The sequence below is a fragment of the Elephas maximus genome, chromosome 3 (genome assembly GCF_024166365.1).
Source record: "Elephas maximus indicus isolate mEleMax1 chromosome 3, mEleMax1 primary haplotype, whole genome shotgun sequence".
Classification (NCBI taxonomy): domain Eukaryota; kingdom Metazoa; phylum Chordata; class Mammalia; order Proboscidea; family Elephantidae; genus Elephas; species Elephas maximus.
The window spans coordinates 6,822,162-6,845,212 of NC_064821.1; the positions used below are offsets into that span (position 1 = coordinate 6,822,162).

At 53.1% G+C, this 23,051-nt stretch overlaps 1 protein-coding gene across 1 annotated transcript; it reads right to left on the minus strand.

Moving 5' to 3' along the window:
- Positions 1–1,072: 1,072 nt before the first annotated feature.
- MATK (megakaryocyte-associated tyrosine kinase) lies at positions 1,073–12,365 on the minus strand. The gene is made up of 15 exons (XM_049881342.1): positions 12,184–12,365; positions 9,231–9,433; positions 9,018–9,136; positions 7,684–7,743; positions 7,154–7,267; positions 6,919–7,034; positions 6,596–6,815; positions 5,652–5,745; positions 3,748–3,813; positions 2,928–3,027; positions 2,758–2,842; positions 2,444–2,517; positions 2,133–2,328; positions 1,587–1,673; positions 1,073–1,489 (listed from the first exon to the last, which is right to left on the minus strand). The coding sequence occupies exons 1-15, from the start codon at positions 12,363–12,365 to the stop codon at positions 1,250–1,252; spliced, it is 1,956 nt and encodes a 651-aa protein (XP_049737299.1). The 3' UTR covers positions 1,073–1,249.
- Between the last annotated feature and the right edge of the window lie 10,686 nt (positions 12,366–23,051).

The window sequence follows — 23,051 nt, forward strand, 5'->3', positions numbered from 1 at the left end:
AATCTTGGAGTGACATTTCTGTGGCTCTGGCTCAGCTCAGGGGTGGGTCGGATGAGGTGGGAGGGCTGGCTGTGGCCTGCTGTCCCCAGCTCAGGGGGTCCTGGGGGTGGGGTCAGGCCCCAGCTTGGAGAACCCTCTGCAGGCCTCCTTCAGGCTGGCTGGTCCAGAAAGCCAATTGATGGGATTGTTGTTGGCTGCCTTCGAGTTGGCCCTGACGCATGGCAGTCCCACGTGCAGCGGAGTGAAATGCTGCCCCAGTCCGCGCCATTCCAATGATCAGTTGCAGATGGGACCCTTGTGATCCATGGAGTTTCCATGGGCTGATTTTTAGCAGTAGATTGCCAGGCCTTTCTTCCTAGTCTATCGTAGTCTGGAAGCTCCACTGAAACCCATTCAGGATCGCAGCCACACGGAAGCCCCCACAGACAGACGGGTGGGGACTCTGCATGAGGTGCACTGGATGGGAACCAAACTAGGGTCTCCAGTGTGGATTTCAGGCTGGGACGTGAAGCCCACATCTGCTGGCCCCTGGACATACGGCTGTTCTTTATCTAAGGGCAGGGTCACCCATGAGCTCTGTCACAGCAGGGGATGTGCAGTGTTCCAGTGCCCAGAACGGGGTTGGCACATAGCAGGTGCTCACTGTTGGTTAAGTGAATGGACGGGTGGGTGGTGGATGGGTAGACTGGCGCGTGGACGGATGGATGGAGGGTGGATGGCTGGGTGGTGGATGGATGTGTGGATGGATGGATGGATGGGTGGGTGGGTGGACGGGTGGGTGGTGGATGGATGGATGGATGGATGGATGGATGTGTGGATGGATGGATGGATGGGTGGGTAGTGGGTGGATGGATAGAAGGATGGTGGATGGATGGATGGGTGGGTGGGTGGTGGATGGATGTGTGGTTGGATGGATGGATGGGTGGGTGGGTGGATGGATGGATGGATGGATGGATGGATGGATGGATAGGTGGGTGGATCCAAAACACATGGTCTGTGGGGAGGCCAGGTACAGCCCCCTAAGGCTGAGAAGGCTCCAGGGGTCAGAGAGACACAGACACCCACTGTCCTTGGAACCAGCATCTTTATCAAGGTGTGAATCCTTCACGTTCCCCAGGGTCTGTGGTGTCCACCGGCTACCGGAGCCCGGAAGGCAGCCAGGCAGGCTGACTCTCCTCAGGCCTGGCCTGCACCCTCCTGTGCCCCCTATTCTCTTGGTCCTCTGGGGCCTGTGGCCCCACCGGTGGGGTCAGGGCTCCTGGGCAGGGGGCGACGTGGAGCCATCTGCCTCCTGCCCCCCCATGGAGGCTGGTGCACCAGCGCTGCGCAGCTCACGGGCCAGCTTCTCTGCCAGCTTTCGGAAGGGCGGCCGGCGGGCGGGCTCAGCCTCCCAGCAGCTTCCCATGAGGGCGTGGATGGAGCCCGGGCAGCCCTCAGGGGGTTCCATGCGGTAGCCTTTCTCCACAGCCTCCGATACCTCCTTCAGCGACTGTGGACAAAGGGCATGTCAGTATGGGCAGAAGGTCAAGGCCACCACACCCAGACCCACTCAAGACCCAGCAGCTGCCCCTCCAGGCCCCGCTCACCATTTTGGGGTATGGAGCCCGGCCATATGAGAAGACCTCCCATAGCAGGACCCCAAAACTCCAGACATCCGACTTGCTGGAGAACTTCTGTGGGGCCCAAGATCAGGGTGAGGAGGGTGGCCTGGGGTCTTCCACTCAGGCTCCTGCTTCCTCCAGAGAGTCCCCCTGGGTTGACCCTCTCTGGTCTCCTCCCAATAGACTCCCCCGCCCCGCCCTGGGCCCCTACAATCCAGTCGAGCTCAGACCCAGGCAGGGAGGGGACCACCATTCTTCCCCTCTGTGTGGAGCTCACAAAGACCAAGGGTTCCCAAGTCTATTTCAGAGATGAGGCAACAGAGTCCCAGAGAGGGTCACACAAGGGAAGGACCGGACAGAGGCGGACAAGGACAATTACGTGCCAGGTGCTCATGGGGGGCAGGGACTCTCCCGGCCCCTACTTCCCCTGGGGGGTTCAGAGAGGTCAGATGACGCACCCAGAATCACACTGCAAAGCTGGAGCTCCAAGCCTGCCCCGCCTGCCCCCGCCCCGGGGCGGAGGGGGCTCACCCCGTGCTTCAGAGCCTCTGGTGCAGTCCACTTGACCGGCAGCCGGCTCGAGTCCAGCCCCTTCCTCTCGGCCTTGGCCAGGCCAAAGTCGCTGACCTTGGCTACCAGGTCCTCGGACACCAGGATGTTGCGCGCGGCGAGGTCGCGGTGCACCAGTTTCTTGCTCTCCAGGTACTCCATGCCCTCGGCCACATGCCTGGGGGGCGGGACGGCGGGCGGAGCTGGGGGCCGCCCACTCCCAAGGCCGGGCTCCTCCCTTCGCTGTGCCTCAGTTTCCTCCCACCCATTCTCCCTCCTCAATCCCCACTCACAGTGAAAACTGCAGGAGCTGGGCAGTGTTCACAAGGGCCCGGCCCCGTGTCCGCAGGAAGTTCACCAGGTTGCCCTGTGGAGGGGAGAGGCGGGGAGGGGGTAGGGGTGGGCTCGCGACGGCTAGGCTCCCCTCCCCCCAGCATGCCCGCCAGGCCCGACCCCGCCCCTATCGGATCGCCACCCCTGCTGGAACCCCGGCCCCGCCCCCACCAGAATCCCCGCCCCTGCTAGTCTCAGGCCCCACCCCCGGTGGACTCCTGGCCCCGCCCCTGCCAGAACCCCGGGCCCGCCCCGCCCGAGGCCCCGCCCCCACCTTGCTCACGTGTTCCATGACGATGTAGAGCCCCTGGTGCAGAATCACGCCCAGGAGCCGCACCAGGTTCTTGTGCTGCATCTTCCTGGGGGCGGGGCGGGGTGGGGTGAGGGCGTGGCCAGGACCCCCAGGCCCGGAACACGCCTTCCCCCCCCACGCTGGGGACTCACGTCATGACTGCTGTCTCATCCAGGAAGGCCTGGGCCGTCACATCGCACTTGATATTCTTCACAGCCACCTTCTGTCCCAGGTACTCCCCCTGAAGGACGGCTAGGGGGAGCGGGCGTGCGGACAGAGATCAGGCCCCGACGGAAACGGACAGACGGACACATCCACTCACACTGATCCCCAACGCAGCTGCAGTCCCAAACCCTGAAACCCCCTGTCCCTAAAGGCTCAAACCCTGATCGAAAAGAATCATCTAAGCCAGGGGTCTGCCGAATCCAGCCCACCACCTATTTTTGTACAGCTCCTCAGCTAAGAATGGTATTTACACTGTTAAACGATTGGGGGAAAAAAACAAAAGAATGATATTTTGTGACATGTAAAAATGATATGAAATTCAAATGTCAGGACCTGTAAATAGTTTTACTGGCACATGGCCACGCCCACTAATTTGCCTGCTGTCTGTGGTGGCTTTTATGCTACAACCCTAGAGCTGAATAGACGCCACAGAGACTGTCTGGTCCACAAAGCTGAAAATATTTACTTTCTGGACCTTTATAGAAGCAGTTTGACAACCCCTGGTGTAAGCCCTTTAAACTTCTAGAATAATAATTTCAGGGAGTGGCATCCCAAGCAGAGTGACCATCGTGTGCTCTAGAGCACAAAAGTGTGAAGGAATAGCTAACATTTACTGGAGATCTGCCGGAGTTAACTTACTCCTCACAACGGCTGTCATTACCTCCTTTTTACAGAGTGGGAAACTGAGGCTCAGTTGCACAGCTAGTACATGGTTGAGTAGCCCTCCCCGCTTACCTCCCCACTCACCTCCAAACTCCCCCTCTCCAATCTGAGCTCCCAAGGTCAAGTGCTGCAGGTTCAGTAACCACCCGGCTGTGGAGAGGGGACATGGTCAGAGGGGAACTGGCTCCCCAGCCCTTCCCATGGGGGGCTCCACCTGGCAAGAGACCAGGTGATGTTGCCCACAACGCCCTCGTCATGGAAAAATGCAGTGGGTGCTGTTTCCCAAGTTCCCATGGCTGAGACACCCCACTCCTGGTACCAGTTTTTATAGTTGTTGCAAGTGACATAATCTACATCTGGATGACTTGAGCAAAAAGGGGTTTCCTAGCAGGATAATGGCAGAGGAGTTGTCTCCTCTCCTGGCTGGGGATGTGGTATCCCTCTGGATACCCCTCAGGCCCTTCCCTTTACAGTCCTACCGCTGATCACCCAGGAACATACTCGGCACAAAAAATTACAACAGAGAGATGGGATACAGGTTCTGGAAACTTGCAGCATTCTGTCCCCATCTCTGCTCTGGCCCCCACTTCTGTCCTCTCCTCTTCCCTCTCCTCTAGTTGGTTCTGCAAGCCTCCTCCTCTTTCTCCCTAAAGATCCTCCAAATCTTAAGCCCTTAAGGTACAATCAGGTGGGGGACACTAGTCTCCACCCAAGTAGCAGCCCCCAGACACCCAGATTTCCCCTCGAGAGGCATTTTCTTCTGAGGAGACAGATAGAATAATTAGGTGCAAAATACTGTAGGAATGAGTGTGGTAGGGGGGCATTTTATTATGGGCTGGAAAAGCATGCCAGTGGAGGGAACAGAATGTGCAAAGGCACAGAGACATGAAAGGAAATAAAGAGTAAAACAATGAACCCAGTAGGTGTGGAGGGAGGCCCTTGTAGATGACACTGGAAAGGAAGCTCAGGTTAGGTGGGGAGGCCCTGGAAGTCAGGGGAGCCATGGAAGAGCTTTAAAACAGGGGAGTGAGGAGGGTGGATAGTCATGTAACTGCCTCTGAGGCTGGAAGGGGGGACTGCCCCCAGGAGAAGGTGGTTTGACGGGAGTGCCTGAGAGTGGATTGGGGCAGGGGCTGCAGGGGTGAGGAGGGGGCCGGATCTAACTGGTGTTAGTGGTTCAGGGGTAGGATTCTTGCCGTCCGTGCGGGAGACCTGTGTTTGATTCCCAGCCAATGCATCTCATGCGCACCCACCCCCCGTCGGTCAGTGGAGGCGTGTGTGTTATTAGGATGCTGACCAGGTTTCAGCAGAGCTTCCAGACTAAGATGAAGAAGAAAGGCCTGATCCACTTTTGAAAATCGGCCAGTGAAAACCCTGTGGATCGCCACAGCCCGACTCCCACTCTGTCCTGGGGACGGCACAGGACTAGGCAGCGTTTTGTTCAGCTGTGCACGGGGTCGCCATGTGTCGGGGCCGAACTGACGGCAGCCAACAACAGCAAAGAACTTGCCGATGGAGGGGATTCAGGGAGTATGGGACAGGCCACGTTCAGGCCCAGGCGACATGGTGGATGCTGGGAACATGGAAGAAGCCACAAGTACAAGAATTTCTTTGATTTTGGGGTAATTTGTGTCTATGGGTGCCTCTGCCTGGCCCCAAGGGCAGCCCAGGTCTTATTTTTCTGTCCCACAGCCCCAAACACAGGCAAATGCTCAGGTGAGACACACGTATATACTCAGGTGACAGAAACAGGTGACACGCTCAGGTGATAGATATAAGTAGTGCTCAGGTGAGGCACAGGTATGTGCTCAGGTGAGACACAGGTACGTGCTTAGATGATCTAGTCCTTAGAAGGCTCTGAGGTGGACCAAGATGGGCCCGGGACCCCAGGAGCCCACCCCCCAAAGCTGGGATAACGTGGGTAGGGACGGGAGCCTACAAGGGATATGGTGGTCAAGAGGTCCCCCAACCCGGGCCCCAGCCCCTACCCTTGGCCAGCTCCTCCTCCGCCGACTTAGTGCCCTGCTTCCGCTTTGGGGTGACGAGCTTTGTGCAAATGGCCCCCTTCTCCTTGCTGTAATGCTGTGGGGGAGGGGAGGTGGGGATGCAAAGGCAGCCATGAGCCTGACCTGGGGTCTGGGGGACCCCTGCACCCCACTGTCCCCTTCTCAGGTGGTCTCTGGATGGGGTGGGCAGGAGCTGGGAGGAGAGGGGTTTGGTTCCCAGGGAATCTGTGGGCTGGTTTCCATGGGAACAGGAAAGGATGTGGGGCAGGAGTAGTGGAAGGGGGTCACCTGGGTCAGTGGTAACTTGGAGATTGCTGGGGGCCCTTGGAAGTCACCCCAGTCCCTGGTTCCACTCTGGGGGTGAAAAATGGAGGACTTTGGGGTCCACGGAGGGCTATCTCTGGCACTGGGGCATCCCGTTGTAGGGGTTCCTATGTCTGTCCAGTGGCAGGGTATCGATTTTGGGATCCATGGGGACCAGTCCCTCCATCTCTGCTTTGGGGAGTCCTGCTCTGAGGATCCCATATCTGCCCAGCAAGTGGGAACAAGACAGGGCCCAGCCCCCCATCTCTATACTGGGGGGTCCTGACCTCAGGATGCCATATCTGCCCAGTAGGTGGGGACAGGGTGAGGCAGTCCCTCCTCTCTGCATTGGGGGTTCCTCCCCCGGCATCTCGTGTCTGCTTAGCGGATGGGGAGAGGGTGGGGCCCAGCCCCCATCTCTGTATTGGGGGTCCTAATCTGCGGGTGCTGTGTCTGCCCAGTGGGTGGGGACAGGGCAGGGTAGTCCCCCCATCTCTGCGTTGGGGGGTCCTGTCCTGGGCGTCCCATGTCTGCCCAGCAGGTGGGGACAGGACAGGGCCCAGCCCCACCGCTGTATGGGTGGTCCTGCCCTGGGGGTCCCCTGTCGCCCAGCCGGCCCGCACCTCGACCATGTCCATGAGGTTGCAGAAGCAGACCACCTCGTCGATGGTGAGGTGGCCGTCGCGATGCAGCACGCGGTAGTGGATGACGTCGCGGCCGAAGCTGACGCACAGCACGTAGTCCCCAGGGTGGCGCACTGACTCGCGTACCAGGAACAGCCCATCCTCTGGCGGCTGCAGCTGCTGCACGGCCTCCTGGCCTGAGATCTTCCCGTGGAACCACCTGCAGCCGTCGGTGGATGGAGCGAGGGCAGCTAGCTGGTCAGGCAGGAGGGACAGGAACAGGCAGGGACCTCCACACCCCATGGGCCTCCCCACCCACTCACGGCATGAGGCTGAGCTTGGGGTCAGCTGAGAGGGCCTCTCGCTCCCGCAGGGCGCCTGCGGCCAGCAGCCCCTCCTGCCCGCTGGCATGGTGCTTGGCGCGGTACCAGCTCTTGCTCTGCCAGGGAGGGAGGGAGGGGGTCAGGGTTCTGATGGAGAGGACCCCCGATCCCCACCCCAAGTTCCCCCTTGCAGGCACATTCATGCACACACCTCTGTCACCCCCCCCACACTCACCTCACAGGCCTCCAGGATGGTGACCACATCGCCCTTGTGAAAGGCCAGCTCCCCCGGCTTGGGGCGTGTGTGTTCACACTTGGTGATGCATTGGGTCCCCGGTGCCCAGCGCCTCTGGGGTGAAGTGATGGAGGGGTGTAGGGGAGGAGACCGGGGAGGATGTGGAAGCAGCGGAGAAGACAGGAAGGTGAGAGACAGGAAGACAGAGAGATGTAGAGACAGACAAAAAGGCAGCAAGTAGGATTGAGACAGAAAGTAACAGAGAAAGAGGGAGCGGGGAGAGAGGGTGAGAGAAAGGGCAAGGAGAAATATTAGACCAAGTCACAAACAGGGGGCCCCAGACAGAAAGTCAGGAAGAAAACGGACCTCAAGAGCAATAAAGACTGGGCAGACACCCACAGGAGGGGTGCCAGTCAGAGGTCAGCCCCCCTACTCTGGGACGGAGCAGCATCCTCCTTCCCCCCAAGGGGCTGAAGCTTTGGTCTCAAGGGTCTGAGCTGAGGTAGGGGCACCAGCCTGGGGGTACTCACCGTGGGCATCCTGGCTGAGATGGGTGGGGGATGCCAGGAGCGGAGGAAGCAGGAACTCACCTGGGGAGGGGCAGAAATAAGCTTCAGAGTCCAGGGTCCAACCAGACTGGGACCCCAGGGTCCAGCAACTACCACTTCCAGCAAAGGCCCGGAGGGGCAAGAACCGGGGGGCAGAAAGAGCCCCCCCCAAAGGCAACCTAGATGTGGCTCCTGAAGCCCCTTTGGGGAAGTGGTTTTTACCCGGGGAGGCTCCTTAGCAGAGTCACGGCCATGAAGTGCCAGGAAGGAAACCACAGAGACTCGCCCAGCCATGGTCTCCAAGGGGAAACTGAGGCAAGGGAGGGCAGAGCAAGGAGCCGCAGAGTGGGGAGGGGGAAGAGCGCCTGGCTCAGGCCCAGAGAGCCCAGCTCAGGTCCCAGCGGTTGGCACACTAGCTCGGGAGCTCAGGGCCACTGGTGCCTGGTTCTTCCTCTTTTTCTGGGAGGCAGGCAGGGGCAGGGCAAGGGAATCAGGGATGAGTCAAGGTCATTCCAAGTATCTCTGACCCTGGGGGGGGGGGGAGGGGGCGGGGCGGTGCAGCCCTGCTGGGCTCCCCTGGCCGCCAGCTGAGCCTTTCTGATCACACCATCCAGAATGGCAAACACAGTCTTTCATCCTGCTGGGGAGGGAGCAGCCAGCACCAACGTTGCCCCACACCCCACCCCCCGTCGCCAGGGGATCCCCCATTTCATCCACTTCAAGCGCCTAGGCAATAGGGGGTGGGGGTGAGTCCCAGCCCTTCCAGTCTGCGCCCCAGCCCCACGTGTACTCACACGCACACTGATCCATGTACACACGCGCGCACACAAACACAAGAGGCTCGGACACAGGGAAACACAGGCGCGCAGGGCCGCAAGCAAAGGCGCGTCCACCTAGAAACAGGTGTGTACACACGAGTACATGCGAGTTCACACGCACAGGCGCTCGGACGGCCGGCAACGTGTGTACCTGCCTGCCCCGTCCCCCTCAGCACACACAGCCACACTGGAACGAACACCTGGGCGCCGCGCACACGTAAGGCCGTGCACACGCAGCTCGGCCCCACGCGCGCTTCCCTCCACACACCCGCGAGTGCTCGCAGACGCGCACCCCTGCTCCCTGAAAAATACTCCCACCGCGCCCCTGCCCGATTCGCTCCAACCGCTCTCTGCTCGGCCGACTATACGCCGCGTGTCCGGGACGCGCACACGCACGTGCACACGGCCCTTTCCGTGCACGCCGGTCTCCCCACCCAGCACCCTCAGGGTCCCCACCCCGCCCCACGTCTCCCTCTCCACTCCCATCCTGGCGCTCACCTGCTCAGGGGGCGTCCCAGGGCCGCACACCGCGCTTGCCCCCAGGAGGGCCCCTGGGCGCCGGCTGTGCACCCCGAGGTGGCCCCGGCTGCACAACTTGGTGCAAGTCGCTCCGTTTCCTCATTTTGGGGAGGGGGTGGGAAAGGAGGACAGGATGGGGGACGGGAGGCGCCGGGCCTGGGAGGCCCCTGCGGGTCCTAGCACCGCCCGCACTGCGGGCAGCTCCGCGCGCCGCCGCCGGCCCCGCCCCGCGCTGCCCCTGCGGCCTGGGCGGCACCGCCCACGGGGGCTGGGGGCTCAGGCGGGGCCACGCACGTCGCTGACCGGGCGCCGCGGGGGCACGCACCCCCAGGCACCCCAGGAAGTGGAGCCTTTGGAGCGTGGAACCGGATGCCTCGCGGGCGGGAGTGAGCTGTCTGGGGACGTGAGCAAGCGGCCGAGCGCAGACAACCCTTCCGACTCTTCCTTTCCAACGCCCTGTCTGCTCCTCTGTCTACCCGGTGCGGTCTTATCCGACCGCGGCTGAGGCTGAGAACCGGCTGGGAATGGGTTTCCCTGGGACCCGCCAAGGCTCAGGGACTCCCCCATCTGCCCCGCCCCATCCCGTCCTCCAGATTCAGAAAGCGCAGTTGTGGGCAGGTTCTCTGGGAGGGTCTGCCGGGAAACTGTCCTTCCATGCACCCACCACCTTGCTGTGGGGTCCCTGGGTGGTGCAAATAGTTAGCCGCTGAGCTACTAAACTAAAAGTTGGCAGCCCAGACCCACCCAGACGTGCCTTGCAAGTAAGGCCGGGCGATCTGCTTCCAAAAGAGCACAGCCTTGAAAACCGTGTGGAGCACGGTTCTCCTTTGCACACATGGGGCCGCCAAGAGTCAGAATGGTCCTGATAGCAACTAACAGCAGCCACCTTGGTGGGTGGCCAGCCAACCACATCCTGTGTCCTGGGGAAGTCTCTGCATCCTCTCAGCCTCAGCTTTCTCATCTGTAAAACGGGTGCCATGTGAGTTCCCACCTAGCAGATGACCAAAAACCCACTGCCGCAGGGTTGGTTTTGACTCAGAGCAACTCTGTAGGGCATAGTACAACTGCCCCATAGGGTTTCCAAGGCTGTAACCTTTACAGAAGCTGACTGCCACATCTTTCTCCTGTGGAGCCACTGGTGGGTTCGAACCATGGACCTTTTGGTTAGCAGCCAAGAACTTACCCACTGTACCACCAGGGCTCCTCTCGAAGATGACATACGCTTCTAATTACTCTCCAACATTCATTGGCTTTGAAAATACGCTTTGCGCACCAACTCTGCGCCAGATACCCAGGCCACAGCCGTCAACGACACAGTCCCAAATCCCTGCCCTGGAGAAGCTGCATCATAGGACACATCCCATAATCAAGATGAAAAAAGGTGATCCAGCAGAATGTGGGAATTATAGAACAATATCATTAATATCACACGCAAGTAAAAAACGGCTGCAGCAGTATATCGACAGGGAACTGCCAGAATCTCGAGCCGGATTCAGAAGAGGACGTGGAACCAGGGATATCCTTGCTGATGTCAGATGGATCCTGGCTGAAATAGAGAATACCAGGAAGATGTTTACCTGTGTTTTATTCACGATGCAAAGGCATTCATCTGCGTGGATCCTGATGAATTATGGATAACGTTACGAAGAATGGGAATTCCAGAACACTTAATTGTGCTCATGAGGAACCTTTACATAGATCAAGAGGCAGTTGTTCGGACAGAACAAGGGGATACTGATTGGTTTAAAGTCAGGAAAGGTGTGTGTCAGGGTTGTATCCTTTTACCATACCTATTCGATATGTATGCTGAGCAAATAATCTAAGAAGCTGGACTATATGAAGAAGAACGGGGCATCAGGATTGGAGGAAGACTCACTAACAACCCACGTTATGCAGATGACACAACCCTGCTTGCTGAAAGTGAAGAGGACTTGAAGCACTTACTGATGAAGATCAAGGACCACAGCCTTCAGTATGGATTGCACCTCAACATAAAACAAAAATCCTCACAACTGAACCAATAAGCAACGTCTTGATAAATGGAGAAAAAATTGATGTTGTCAAGGATTTCATTTTTCTTGGATCCGCAATCAACACCCATGGAAACAGCAGTCAAGAAATCAGATGATGCATTGCATCGGACAAATCAGCTGCAAAAAAGACCTCTTTAAAGTGTTAAAGAGCAAAGTTGTTACTTTGAGGACTCAGGTGCGCCTGGCCCAAGCCTTGGTGCTTTCAGTCACCTCATGTGCATGCGAAAGCTGGACAATGAATAAAGAAGACAGAAGAACTGACGCCTTTGAATTGTGGTGTTGGTGAAGAATATTGAATATCCCATGGACTGCCAGAAGAAGGAACAAATTTGTCTTGGAAGAAGTACAGCCAGAACGCTCCTTAGAAGCAAGGATGGCGAGACTTTGTCTCACGTACTTTGGACATGTTATCAGGAGGGACCAGTCCCTGGAGAAGGACGTCATACTTGGTAGAGTGTTAGTGAAGGAAAAAAAGACCTGCAGCAAGACGGACTGACACGGTGGCTGCCAACAGGGGGCTCAGACATTGTGAGGATGGTTTAGGACCAGGCAGTATTTTGCTCTACTGTACACGGGGTTGCTATGAGTCGGAAGCTACTTGATGGTACCAAAAATAACAACGTATTAAGTCAGGGGCCCTGGTGGCACAATGGTTAAGGGCTCAGCTGCTAACCGTCAAGGCTGGAGGTTTGAACCCATGTAGTGGCTCTGTGGGAGAAAGACTTGGTGATCTGCTCCTGTAAAGATTACAGTCTAGAAACCCCCACGGGATACTTCTACCCTGTCACATGGGTCACTGAGTCAAAAATCTGCCTGACAGCACCCAATAACTGTAACACAGAGGTCAGACCATGACGGCTCACAGAGAAAATATCCCAGGGGAGGGGGAGGGGAGATGCCAGCAGGTTGGCATTTCGGATGGGGCTGCCGGGAGGCCCGGAGGCCCGACTGAGCAGGTGGCCTGGGAGCAAACATCAGAAGGACCTGAGGCTGTGTGCGTGCGCTGGGCGTGTCTGGGGGGAGTTCCAGGCAGAGGGCCTGGCCCACTGAGGGTGCTGAAAGCACTTGAACGTGGCAGCTGTTGTCATTCTCAAACTTGTCATCATCATTACTGGGTAATCGGGGCAGCAGCGGCGTTCACCTGGAGCTTGAGGCCTTGTGGCGGACCTTGCACCTCTCCCAGTCTCAGTTTCCCCTCTGTAGGCTGGGGCAGCTTCAGCTTCCACCGCAGAGGGTGGTTTGATGGGGATTCCATTCGCCCAGCTCCTGTCCTGGCCCCCAGTGAGGGCTCCATTATCGTTAATCTATGGACGGGTCAGCTTTTACAGTGATAAAACCGATTTTATTAGGGTGTAGGGAAGAGATGCTCAGCTTGTGCCCAAGACTCAATTCTCTGTTGGCCCAGGAGCCTAGGTGTCAAGGCTGAAAGGTGCCCTGTGATGTCTGCGAATACAGGACCAGTAACGAGAATTATGGAGCCCCTGAGTGCTGGAAACAGCTAACGTGCTCAGCCGCTAACCAAAAGGTTGGCAGTTTGAACCCACCCAGAGGTGCCTCGGAAGAAAGGGCTAGCAATATATGTCCGAAAAATCAGCCATTGAAAACCCTGTGGGGCACAGTTCTACTCTGACACACATGGGGTCACTGTGAGTCAGAATCCACTCCATGGCAACCGGCGCCGGTACCACGATAATTCTGGAACATCATATTACAGACTATTGGGGACCAACCATCAGGAAGCTACGTATCAAGATGCTAAAGTCTCTAGCTGTTGAAAACAACAACCAGAACGCTGCACAATGTGAATGGCACGATTCCATTCGTGTTATATCTGAGGGAGTAACTCCAAGGGAAAGTTCCAGAAGGGGTCCTTTGAATGGGCAACAGGATTATCCCCAGGGAGGCAAGCGGACGGGAGGCTAGGGTGGGAGGACATTTTCCCTTGGTGGATTAGTGGGGAGACCGTGATTTATTACTGTTGTTATTTGCAGCACGTAAACCTCCATGAAGGGGTCCTGATGCCACAAGAGTTAAGCACTCGGCTGCTAACTGAAAAGTTGGCGGTTTGAACCCTGGTGGTCTGCTCCTGTAAAAATTACAGCCAAGAAAACCCTATGGGGCAGTTCTACTCTGTCACATGGGGTCGCTGTGAGGTGGAATTGACTCAATGGCACCCAACAACAACAACAACAACAGGTCGCCCAAATATCCGAGGGCTGGCGTGGGGTGTGGGCAGTCCCAGGGGTATGGGGCCTGGGAACTGAGCTGTACTTGACTATAGGGGGCAGATTTGAGCCTGTGATGGATTTATTTATTTATTAAGCAGATATTGTCACTTTTTAAAATTTATTTTGTGATTTGGGTGAAACTTGACATAGGAAATTAGTTTCTCATTAAACAGTTAATAGACAATTTGTTTTGTGACATTGGTTGCCAACCCTGCGATAGGCCAGCACTCTCCCTTGGGCTCCCTGTTTCCACTCGTCCAGTTTTCAGTTTTCCTGTCCCTGCCTTCCCGTCCTTGCTTCGGGGCCGGAGCGGCCATTAGTCTTGTACACGTGACTGAAGCACATTTGTCATGTGTGTTAGTTATTGCTGGCTCTATAAAAAAAGCCTATCAAATCTTTGGCTGAAGGGTGAACCTCAGGAGTGACTTCAGTTCTGAGTTAAAAGGGTGTCTGGGGGCCGTGTTTTCGGAGTTTCTCCAGTTTCTGTCAGACCTGCAAGGCTGGTTTTGTTTTTTTTTTAATAAGACTGTGGTTTATTTTATTTTATTTTTTTTATTTGGCTACACAAGAGGCAGCCTCAGGAGGGGATTAGCTCTCCATCCCCAGAAGAGTCCAAGGACTTGTCCACTTTGAATAACAAAGACTCCGTGGCTCTTCCAGTCCCCAGAGGCAGTGCTTCTGTGGCCCCAGTTTCTCCTGCCTCCTGCCAAGGATCTGGGGAACCCCTTTCTTCTACCAGCCTGCGTTGGAAGCTGTAAGATCAGACGGGATTCCCCGGCTTCCCTAGTCCCGGAGTCCTCACCTTCCACATCTCATTCTTCCTGACATCCTGCTGACCTGATTTCAGGAATTCTCTGAGCCCTGGCCTCCTCTTCCTCAAAAAAGTCAGACATGCTCCCAGCTCGCAGCCTTTGCATTGGCTGTGCCCTCTGCCTGGAACTTCCCGGGACACACCCAGCGCCCACCTGCACTTCCTTCGGATGTTTGCTCCAGGACCACCTGCTCCGCCAGGCCTCCTGGCAACCCCATGGAAACTGTCAACCTGCTGGCATCTCCCCTCCCCCTCCCCTGGGACTTCTTCTCTGTGAGCCATCCTGGCTGACCTCTATGTTGTTGTTGCTGGGTGCCACTGAGTCAATTCTGACTCATAGCGACCCCACGTGACAAAGTAGAACTGCCCCACAGTGTTTTCTTGGCTGTAATCTTTACAGACGCAGGTCCCCAGGTCTTTCTCCCACGGAGCCGCTGGGTGGGTTCAAACTGCTGACCTTTTGGTTAGCAGCTGAAGCCTTAACCGTTGTGCCACCAGGGCTCCTGACCATTACTTATTCATCTTGTTTATGGGCTGCATCCTTCTAGAAGGCCAGCTCCTCCAGGACAGGGATTCGGGGACTGTGTTGTTCAGAGCCGTGGTCTCGGTGCCTGGCGCATTGTAGATGCTTAAAACGTATTTTCAAACCCAGTGAATGTTGCGGGGTGGTTAGCAGAGTCTGTCACCTGTGAGACAGGTCCTCTCATCGCCCCCATTTCACAGATTAGAAAACCGAGGCTCAGAGGGTGTTGGAGGCTTCCCCAGAACCCGAGAAGTGGTGGGTCCGGCTGCCTAGCTGGTTTTTGTAAACATGGAAAGACAGAGGACCCTGGTAGATCCCCAAAGAGGGCATGCCTACACCAAGTTTTCTTAACCCAGATGGTGGGGCAGGGTGGATGGGGGACGTGGAGCCTGTGGTGTCCGAGGGCCCCAATTATCATGCCTGTAAATTCCTGTTCCTGCTCCTGCCCAGGCTTGGGGATTGGGGGAAGAACCCGCTAGCTCTTTTGAGGAAAAATGCTGTCTCACTCACTGTCCGTGAGAATGGTCTGCTGGGCCATCCTCAACCGGCCAAATGAAGGGGCTTTTGGGGCGACCTCCTTTGGAGCGCAACGGGGGAGGTAGTCTGGTCTCCTCCCAGTCCCTCTGTTCTGTCTTCTAGGTACTGAAGATGGAGCCGGGCACGTGCCTGCTCGGCCAGGGTTGTGTAAACTGGATCAGTGTGGCTTCCTGGCTTCAAATCCTCCCAGTGTTTCACCTCACTTAAGATAAAACCCAGACCCCACCCCTCAGCCCACAGGGCCCTGCAGGACCAGCCCTGCCCCCTCCCTGCCCTCCCCTCTTCTCTCTCCCCCTCGGTCAGTCCGCTGCAGCCCCGCGGGCCGCCTCGCTGTTCCTCCAACTCCCCAGGCGTGGTCCTGCCGTGGGGCCTTGGCACGGGCTGCTCCCTCTGCCTGGAACTCTCCTCCCCAGCAATTCCCAAGGCGAAGTCTCTCTCAGTGTTTGCTGCGTTCTGAGAAACCCTTCCTCTCTCATCAAAGCATCTGCTACGCTGTCTGCTACTGTTGATGGACTTAAGCCAGAGTTTGCTGACCTCTGTTCTGTATAGTCTTTCTTTTCATTCATTCACTCATTCGCTGTTGTTGTTGAGAATATACACAGCAAAACAGACAGCAGCTCAGCCAGTTCTCCATTACAATTCAGTGACATCGGTTACATTCCTCAAGTTGTGCAGCCATTCTCACCCTTCTTTTCTGACTTCTTCCTTCCCCATTAACATAAACTCACTGCCCTTCACCCCCGTGTCTGTCAGTTTGTCTTAGTGTGGGGCCTTGCATGTCGCTGTGATGCTGGAAGCTATGCCACCGGTATTCAGATACCAGCAGGGTCACCCATGGAGGACAGGTTTCAGCTGAGCTTCCAGACTAAGACAGACTAGGAAGAAGGACCCGGCAGTCTACTTCTGAAAAGCATTAGCCAGTGAAAACCTTATGAATAGCAGTGGAACATTGTCTGATATAGTGCTGGAAGATGAGCCCCCCAGGTTGGAAGGCCCTGAAAAGGTGACTGGGAAAGAGCTGCCTCCTCAAAGTAGAGTCGACCTTAATGACGTGGATGGAGTAAAGCTTTCGGGACCTTCATTTGATGATGTGGCACGACAAAATGAGGAGAAACAGCTGCAAACATCCATTAATAATCGGAACCTGGAATGTACAAAGTATGAATCTAGGAAAATTGGAAATCGTCAAAAATGAAATGGAATGCATAAACATCGATATCCTAGGCATTAGTGAGCTGAAATGGACTGGTATTGGCCATTCTGAATCAGACAATCATATAGTCTACTAGGCTGGGAATGACAACTCGAAGAGGAATGGTGTTGCAGTCATCGTCAAAAAGAACCTTTCAAAGTCTATCCTGAAGTACAACGCTGTCAGTGATAGGATAATATCCATACGCCTACAAGGAAGACCAGTTAATACGACTATTATTCAAATTTACGCACCAACCACTAGGGCCAAAGATGAAGAAATAGAAGATTTTTATCAGCTGCTGCAGTCTGAAATTGATCGAACATGCAATCAAGATGCGTTGATAATTACTGGCGATTGGAATGTGAAAGCTGGAAACAAAGAAGAAGGATCCATAATTGGAAACTATGGCCTTGGTGATGGAAACAATGCCGGAGATCGAATGACAGAATTTTGCAAGACCAACGACTTCTTCATTGCAAATACCTTCTTTCACCAACATAAACGGCGACTATATACATGGACCTCGCCAGATGGAACACACAGAAATCAAATTGACTACATCTGTGGAAAGAGATGATGGAAAAGCTCAATATCATCAGTCAGGACAAGGCCAGGGGCCGTGGAACAGACCATCAATTGCTCACATGCAAGTTCAAGCTGAAACTGAAGAAAATCAGAGCAAGTCCATGACAGCCAAAATATAACCTTGAGTATATCCCACCTGAATTTAGAGACCACCTCAAGAATAGACGACGCATTGAACACTAATGGTCAAAGACCAGATGAGTTGTGGAATGACATCAAGGACATCATCCGTGAAGCAAGAGGTCATTAAAAAAACAGGAAAGAAAGAAAAGGCCAAAATGGATGTGAGAGGAGACTCTGAAAGTTGCTCTTGAGCGTCAAGTAGCTAAAGTAAAAGGAAGAAATGACAAAGTAAAAGAACTGAACAGAAGATTTCAAAGGGCGGCTGGAGAAGACAAAGTAAAGTAATATAATGACATGCGCAAAGAGCTGGAGATGGAAAACCAAAAGGGAAGGACACGCTCGGCGTTTCTCAAGCTGAAAGAACTGAAAAAAGAATTCAAACCTCGAGTTGCAATAGTGAAGGATTCCATGGGGAAAATATTAAACGACGCAGGAAGCATCAAAAGAAGATGGAAGGAATACACAGAGTCATTATACCAAAAAGAATTAGTCGATATTCAACCATTTCAGCAGGTAGCATATGATCAGGAACCGATGGTACTGAAGGAAGAAGTCCAAGCTGCTCTGAAGGCATTGGCGAAAAACAAGGCTCCAGGAATTGATGGAATATCAATTGAGATGTTTCAACAAATGGATGCAGCGCTGGAGGTGCTCACTCGTCTATGCCAAGAAATATGGAAGACAGCTTCCTGGCCAACTGATTGGAAGAGATCCATATTTATGCCTATTCCCAAGAAAGGTGATCCAACTGAATGTGGAAATTATAGAACAATATCATTAATATCACACGCAAGCAAAATTTTGCTGAAGATCATTCAAAAACGGCTGCAGCGGTATATCGACAGGGAACTGCCAGAAATTCAGGCCGGTTTCAGAAGAGGACGTGGAACCAGGGATGTCATTGCTGATGTCAGATGGATCCTGGCTGAAACCAGAGAATACCAGAAGGATGTTTAAAAAAAAAAAAAAGAAGGCTGTTTACCTGTGTTTTATTGACTATGCAAGGGCATTCGACTGTGTGGATCATAACAAACTATGGATAATACTGCAGAGAATGGGAATTCCAGAACACTTAATTGTGCTCATGAGGAACCTTTACATAGATCAAGAGGCAGTTGTTGGGACAGAACAAGGGGATACTGATTGGTTTAAAGTCAGGAAAGGTGTGCGTCAGGGTTGTATCCTTGTACTGTACCTATTCAATCTGTATGCTGAGCAGATAATTTGAGAAACTGGACTACACGAAGAAGAAGAACGGGACATCAGATTGGAGGAAGACTCTTTAACAACCTGTGTTATGCAGAAAGTGAAGAGGACTTGAAGCACTTACTGATGAAGATCAAAGACCACAGCCTTCAGTATGGATTACACCTCAACATAAAGAAAACAAAAATCCTCACAACTGGACCAATGAGCAACATCATGATCAACGGAGAAAAGATTGAAGTTGTCAAGGATTTCATTTTACTTGGATCCGCAATCAACAGCCATGGAGGCAGCAGTCAAGAAATCAAAAGGCGCATTGCATGGGACAAATGTGCTGCAAAGGACCTCTTTAAAGTGTTGAAAAGCAAAGACGTCACCTTGGAGACTAAGGTGCGCCTGACCCAAGCCATGGTGTTTTCATTGCACCGTATGCATGTGAAAGCTGGACAATGAATAAGGAAGACCGAAGAAGAACTGATGCCTTTGAATTGCAGTGCTGGCAAAGGATGTTGACTATACCGTGGACTGCCAAGGGAATGAACAAATCAGTCTTGGAAGAAGTACAACCAGAGTGCTCCTTGGAAGCAAGGATGGTGAGACTATGTCTCACATACTTTGGACGTGTTGTCAGGAGGCACCAGTCCCTGGAGAAGGACATCATGCTTGGTAAGGTAGAGGGTCAGCGGAAAAGAGGAAGACCCTCAGTGAGGTCGATTGACACAGTGGCTGCAACAGTGGGCTTAAGCATAACACCGATTGTAAGGACGGCACAGGACTGGGCGGTGTTTTGTTCTGTTGTGTATAGTGTCACTATGAGTTGGAACTGACTTGATGGCACCTAACAACAACAACACTGCCTCCTAAGCTCCCTGTGTAACCTTCCGAGTTGCTGCTGTCAATTTGATCCCATAGAGATAGTTCGTAAAACAGCACGATGCTCAAGGCTGACGTTTTTCACCAGTTAAGCTAGACTATTGTTTGGTTTTAAGATGACTTCAGGAGATATTTTTGGTTTAAGGTTTAGAGACTATCTCAGGGCAATAGTTTCAGGAATTCATCCAACCTTCATGGCTCCAGAAAGTCTGGATTCCATGAGAATTTGAGATTATTTTCTGCATATTTTCCTTTTCTTTTCTCATTTTAAGTATGCACGTTTATTTTTATGGCGTATAGTAAATTGTTGAAAACCCTGGTGGTGTTCCGGTTAAGAGCTGTGGCTGGTAACCAAAAGGTCAGCAGTTAAAATCCACCAGGCGCTCCTTGGAAACCACACGGGGCAGTTCTACTCTATCCCGTAGGGTCGCTATGAGTCGGGATCAACTCGGTGGCAATGGGTTTGGTTTTTGGTTTTTTATAGTGACTCGTCAGTATTTTTTAATTAAAAAAAGCCTCAAATACATAAATGTTATTGCTGTTAGCTGCCATCGAGCAAACTCTGACTCCTGGTAAGCTTACGTACATGAGAACAAAACGTTGTCTAGTCCTGTATCATCCTTATAATCTGCAGAACGGTCAAGTTCATCATTGTGGCTACTGTGCCCATCCATCTCACTGAGGGTCTCCCTCACCCTTGCTGGGGTGGAAATGCAAATTTTCAGCAGGAGGTCGAACTGAAATGAACTGGTTTCAAGCCCTGCTGTTTCCTAGGATGTACGGTGGCCATGAAGCAACCCATGACAGCCAGGCTTTCTCCTTCCCGGGCTCCTGCAGGGGGCGGGGTGGCAGGCTTCTCCTCCTGCTGTTGCCCTGTAACCTTACGGAATCACGGCCGTATGTGTGGTCAGAGGTTGCCCAAATGGATGTTATGTGATGCACGGCTGTATATTGTTCACAGTGGGACATAGTTATTTCCACATTTATTTTCTAGGGCACATTTTTTTTTTTTTTATCTTTTTTTTTATCAATAAAAAACCCTCTTAGGGCACATTTTTAAATTTTTATTTTCCTGGAGTTAGTAATTGCCTTGGTATTGTGTGTCTGTGGCTCTGGCAGGGACTGAGTTCTCATAAGCATACTCCTCTCCAGTAGTTATCATATATAAGTATTGTTTAAATGAATATTCAGTGTTCGTTTTTGTTATAGATAAATATTAGTCACAGTGGAGTGATATACACTAAAGAGCGCTTTTATTTTCTAGGACATACCTTTTGATTTTCCTGGAGTTAGTAACGGCCTTGGTTTTGTGTGTCTGTGACTGTCTCTTCCCCAGTCTCTTCAACAGAACTGGTCCTGGCTCCTCTCTTCTTCAGCATCTAGGGATTCCTGGAATCAACCCCTATTTCTTGGGTCCTGGGTCTCCCTGCTTCTTGGTTTGTCCCTTTGTTTTGAGAGGGTGCACCGCCTAGGGACTTGCAGAGAAAGTGTCTTCCTTCCACCCTCTTGCATGGATTGTCGGTTTGGCTGAGGACAGTATTCTGGGTAGGGGGTCATTTTCCCTGCCCCACAGTCTGAAGCTGCCCTGTTTCCTTCTCTCTGGAAGCCTGGAGGATCCTTTCCTTGTTCCCTACGCCCCACATGTCCATACTGGTGGGTCTGGTATGTCACATCATATCTTCCATTCCTGGAAAATTTTCTTGAATGATTTCATCAGTGATTTCTTCCACGTCAGTTTCTCTCTTCTCTTTTTTCTGGAACTCTTCTTTGTCATAGGTTGAACTTCCTGGATTGATTCTCATTTTCTTTCTTTTTTGTTCTCATTCTACTTTCTGGGAAATTTCCTTAACTTTTTCTTCCATCTCTCCTACTGACATTTCTTTTTGACTACCGATTGAGTTTTTCAATTTCCAGGGGATCTTTTTGGCTCAGAGATTGTTCCTTTTAATTTCTTAAAGAAAACTTATAATGTTTCCTGGCTACTATGTCGTCTGTTTTCTCTCTGAGATTATTATATATGGAAGTTTTTCTAAAACTGTTTTCTTCTGCTTTCTGTTACCGTTTTCTTTGTTACTTTTTCCCTTTGCTGGTGTTGGTCTCTTCCCTGCCTAACACTTAGGAGGAGAGTACTACCCAGCTGAGGGGGGCGGTTTCACTGTGGGGGTCTGGCCACTGTAGTTGTACCCCCAAATGTCAGCAGCATCTCTAGTGCTTCTCTTTAGCCTGGCAGCCAGGGTTTGGAGGCCGAGAGGGCACACTAAACACTTGATAAACCCAAGTAGTTCCAGTGCCCAGTGAAGAAAAGCAGAAATTCACATAGTATAAATGACCCATTCACATGAGAAGAGAACACTACAAAGAAATACGGCAGTGTGTTAATAGCGGTTGATGGTTTTGCTTCCCTTTTTCCATTTTCCTGAATGTTCCAAGTTTTTTTTTTTTTATCATGAGAAAAATCCAGTGCATATTACATTTCAAAAACTGGACAGCTATAAATGGGGAGCTACAGTTTCCTTCCCCACCCCAACCCCCAGGCTGCCTTCTCTACCTTAAGGAGGAACACATGGTGTTCTCTGGCTGGTGGCTCAGCAGAGCCTTACTTAACCTGTTCGTCTGAGAAATCTTATCAGCCCCAGCGGCCAAACTAGCAAGGCGTCAAGGGGAGGGGGAGACCTAGTCAATATTTCCCAAAACAAACCCCAGAAAGTGGCCAAGCCTATATATATATATATATATATCTTGGTGCATACTCAGCTGTTAAAGGTTGGCTGTTTGAACCCACCCAGCGGCTCCACAGAAGAAAGGCCGGGCAATCTGCTTCTGTAAAGATTAAAGCCAAAAAAACCCTCTGAGGCAGCTCTGCCCTGTCACGTGGGGTCACTATGAGTCGGAATCCATTCCATGGCACCCAGCAACAACATAAATCATTAAGGAGTGAGGTAAGACCTGGGTGGCACAAGCTATTAAGTGCTCAGCTGCTAACCAAAAAGACTGGTGATTCCAGCCCACCCAGAGGCACCTCAGAAGAAAGGCCTGGCAATCTGCTTCGAAAAGGTTAGAACCTTGAAAACCCGATGGAGCACAGTCCTATTCTGCACACATGTGGTCGTCATAAGTTGGAATCGACTTGATGGCAACTAACAGCAACCACAGCCATATATCATTAGGTCCTTGAGTGGTGCGAATGGTTCGTACTGGACTACTAACCAAGAGGTCAGTGGTTCAAAAACCACCCATGCAGCAGTGCCCAGGAAGAAAGGCCTGGTGATATGCTTCCATAAAGATCACAGCCAAGAAAACCCTATGGAGCCGTTCTACGCTGACTCACATGGGGTCACCACAAGTTAGAGTTGACTTGACGGCAACGGGTTTGGTTTTTGGTTTTCACTCTGGCCAGATCCTGTGCTAAACAGTTAAGACACATTAACCCATTTAATCCCCATGACAGTGCAAGCGGTTTGCGCACGACTACTAACCTAAAGGTTGGAGGTTCAAACCCAGCAGCCATCCCGCAGGAGGAAAGACCTGGCAATCGGCTTCCGTAAAGATTACAGCCTAAGAAACCCTACGGGACAGCTCTACTCTGTCACATGGGGTCGCTATACGTCAGAATCGACTGGACAGCATCGGGTTTGGTTTGGTTTAACATGTCATTATTTCTTCCGACCCAGAGAGGAGGGAGTCACAGCGTTTTAAAGCTCCTTTCTGTGTTCTCAACGACCTTGCAGATAGACCCACACGCCTGCTCTCCCGTTCTGGTTTCTCAAGGGCCTGCCAGCTTCTCCATCCCTGCCCGCTCCCCAGCCCACACTCACCGCGTTGCCTAGCAACCGGGCTCGCCTGCCAGGACAGCATCCGCAGCAGCTGTGGTATCTCCACTCATGAAATGCTGCTCCCCG

Excerpts from the sequence above, each read along its gene's own strand:
- MATK (XM_049881342.1), bottom strand. The coding sequence starts at position 12,365 with ATGGAGCCCTCACTGGGGGCCAGGACAGGAGCTGGGCGAATGGAATCC. Across the intron at positions 6,816-6,918 it reads CCCAAGCTCAGCCTCATGCC|GTGGTTCCACGGGAAGATCT; the intron begins GTGAGTGGGTGG and ends CGACGGCTGCAG. Across the intron at positions 3,028-3,747 it reads TGGAGAGGGGGAGTTTGGAG|CCGTCCTTCAGGGGGAGTAC; the intron begins GTGAGTGGGGAG and ends CGCTCCCCCTAG.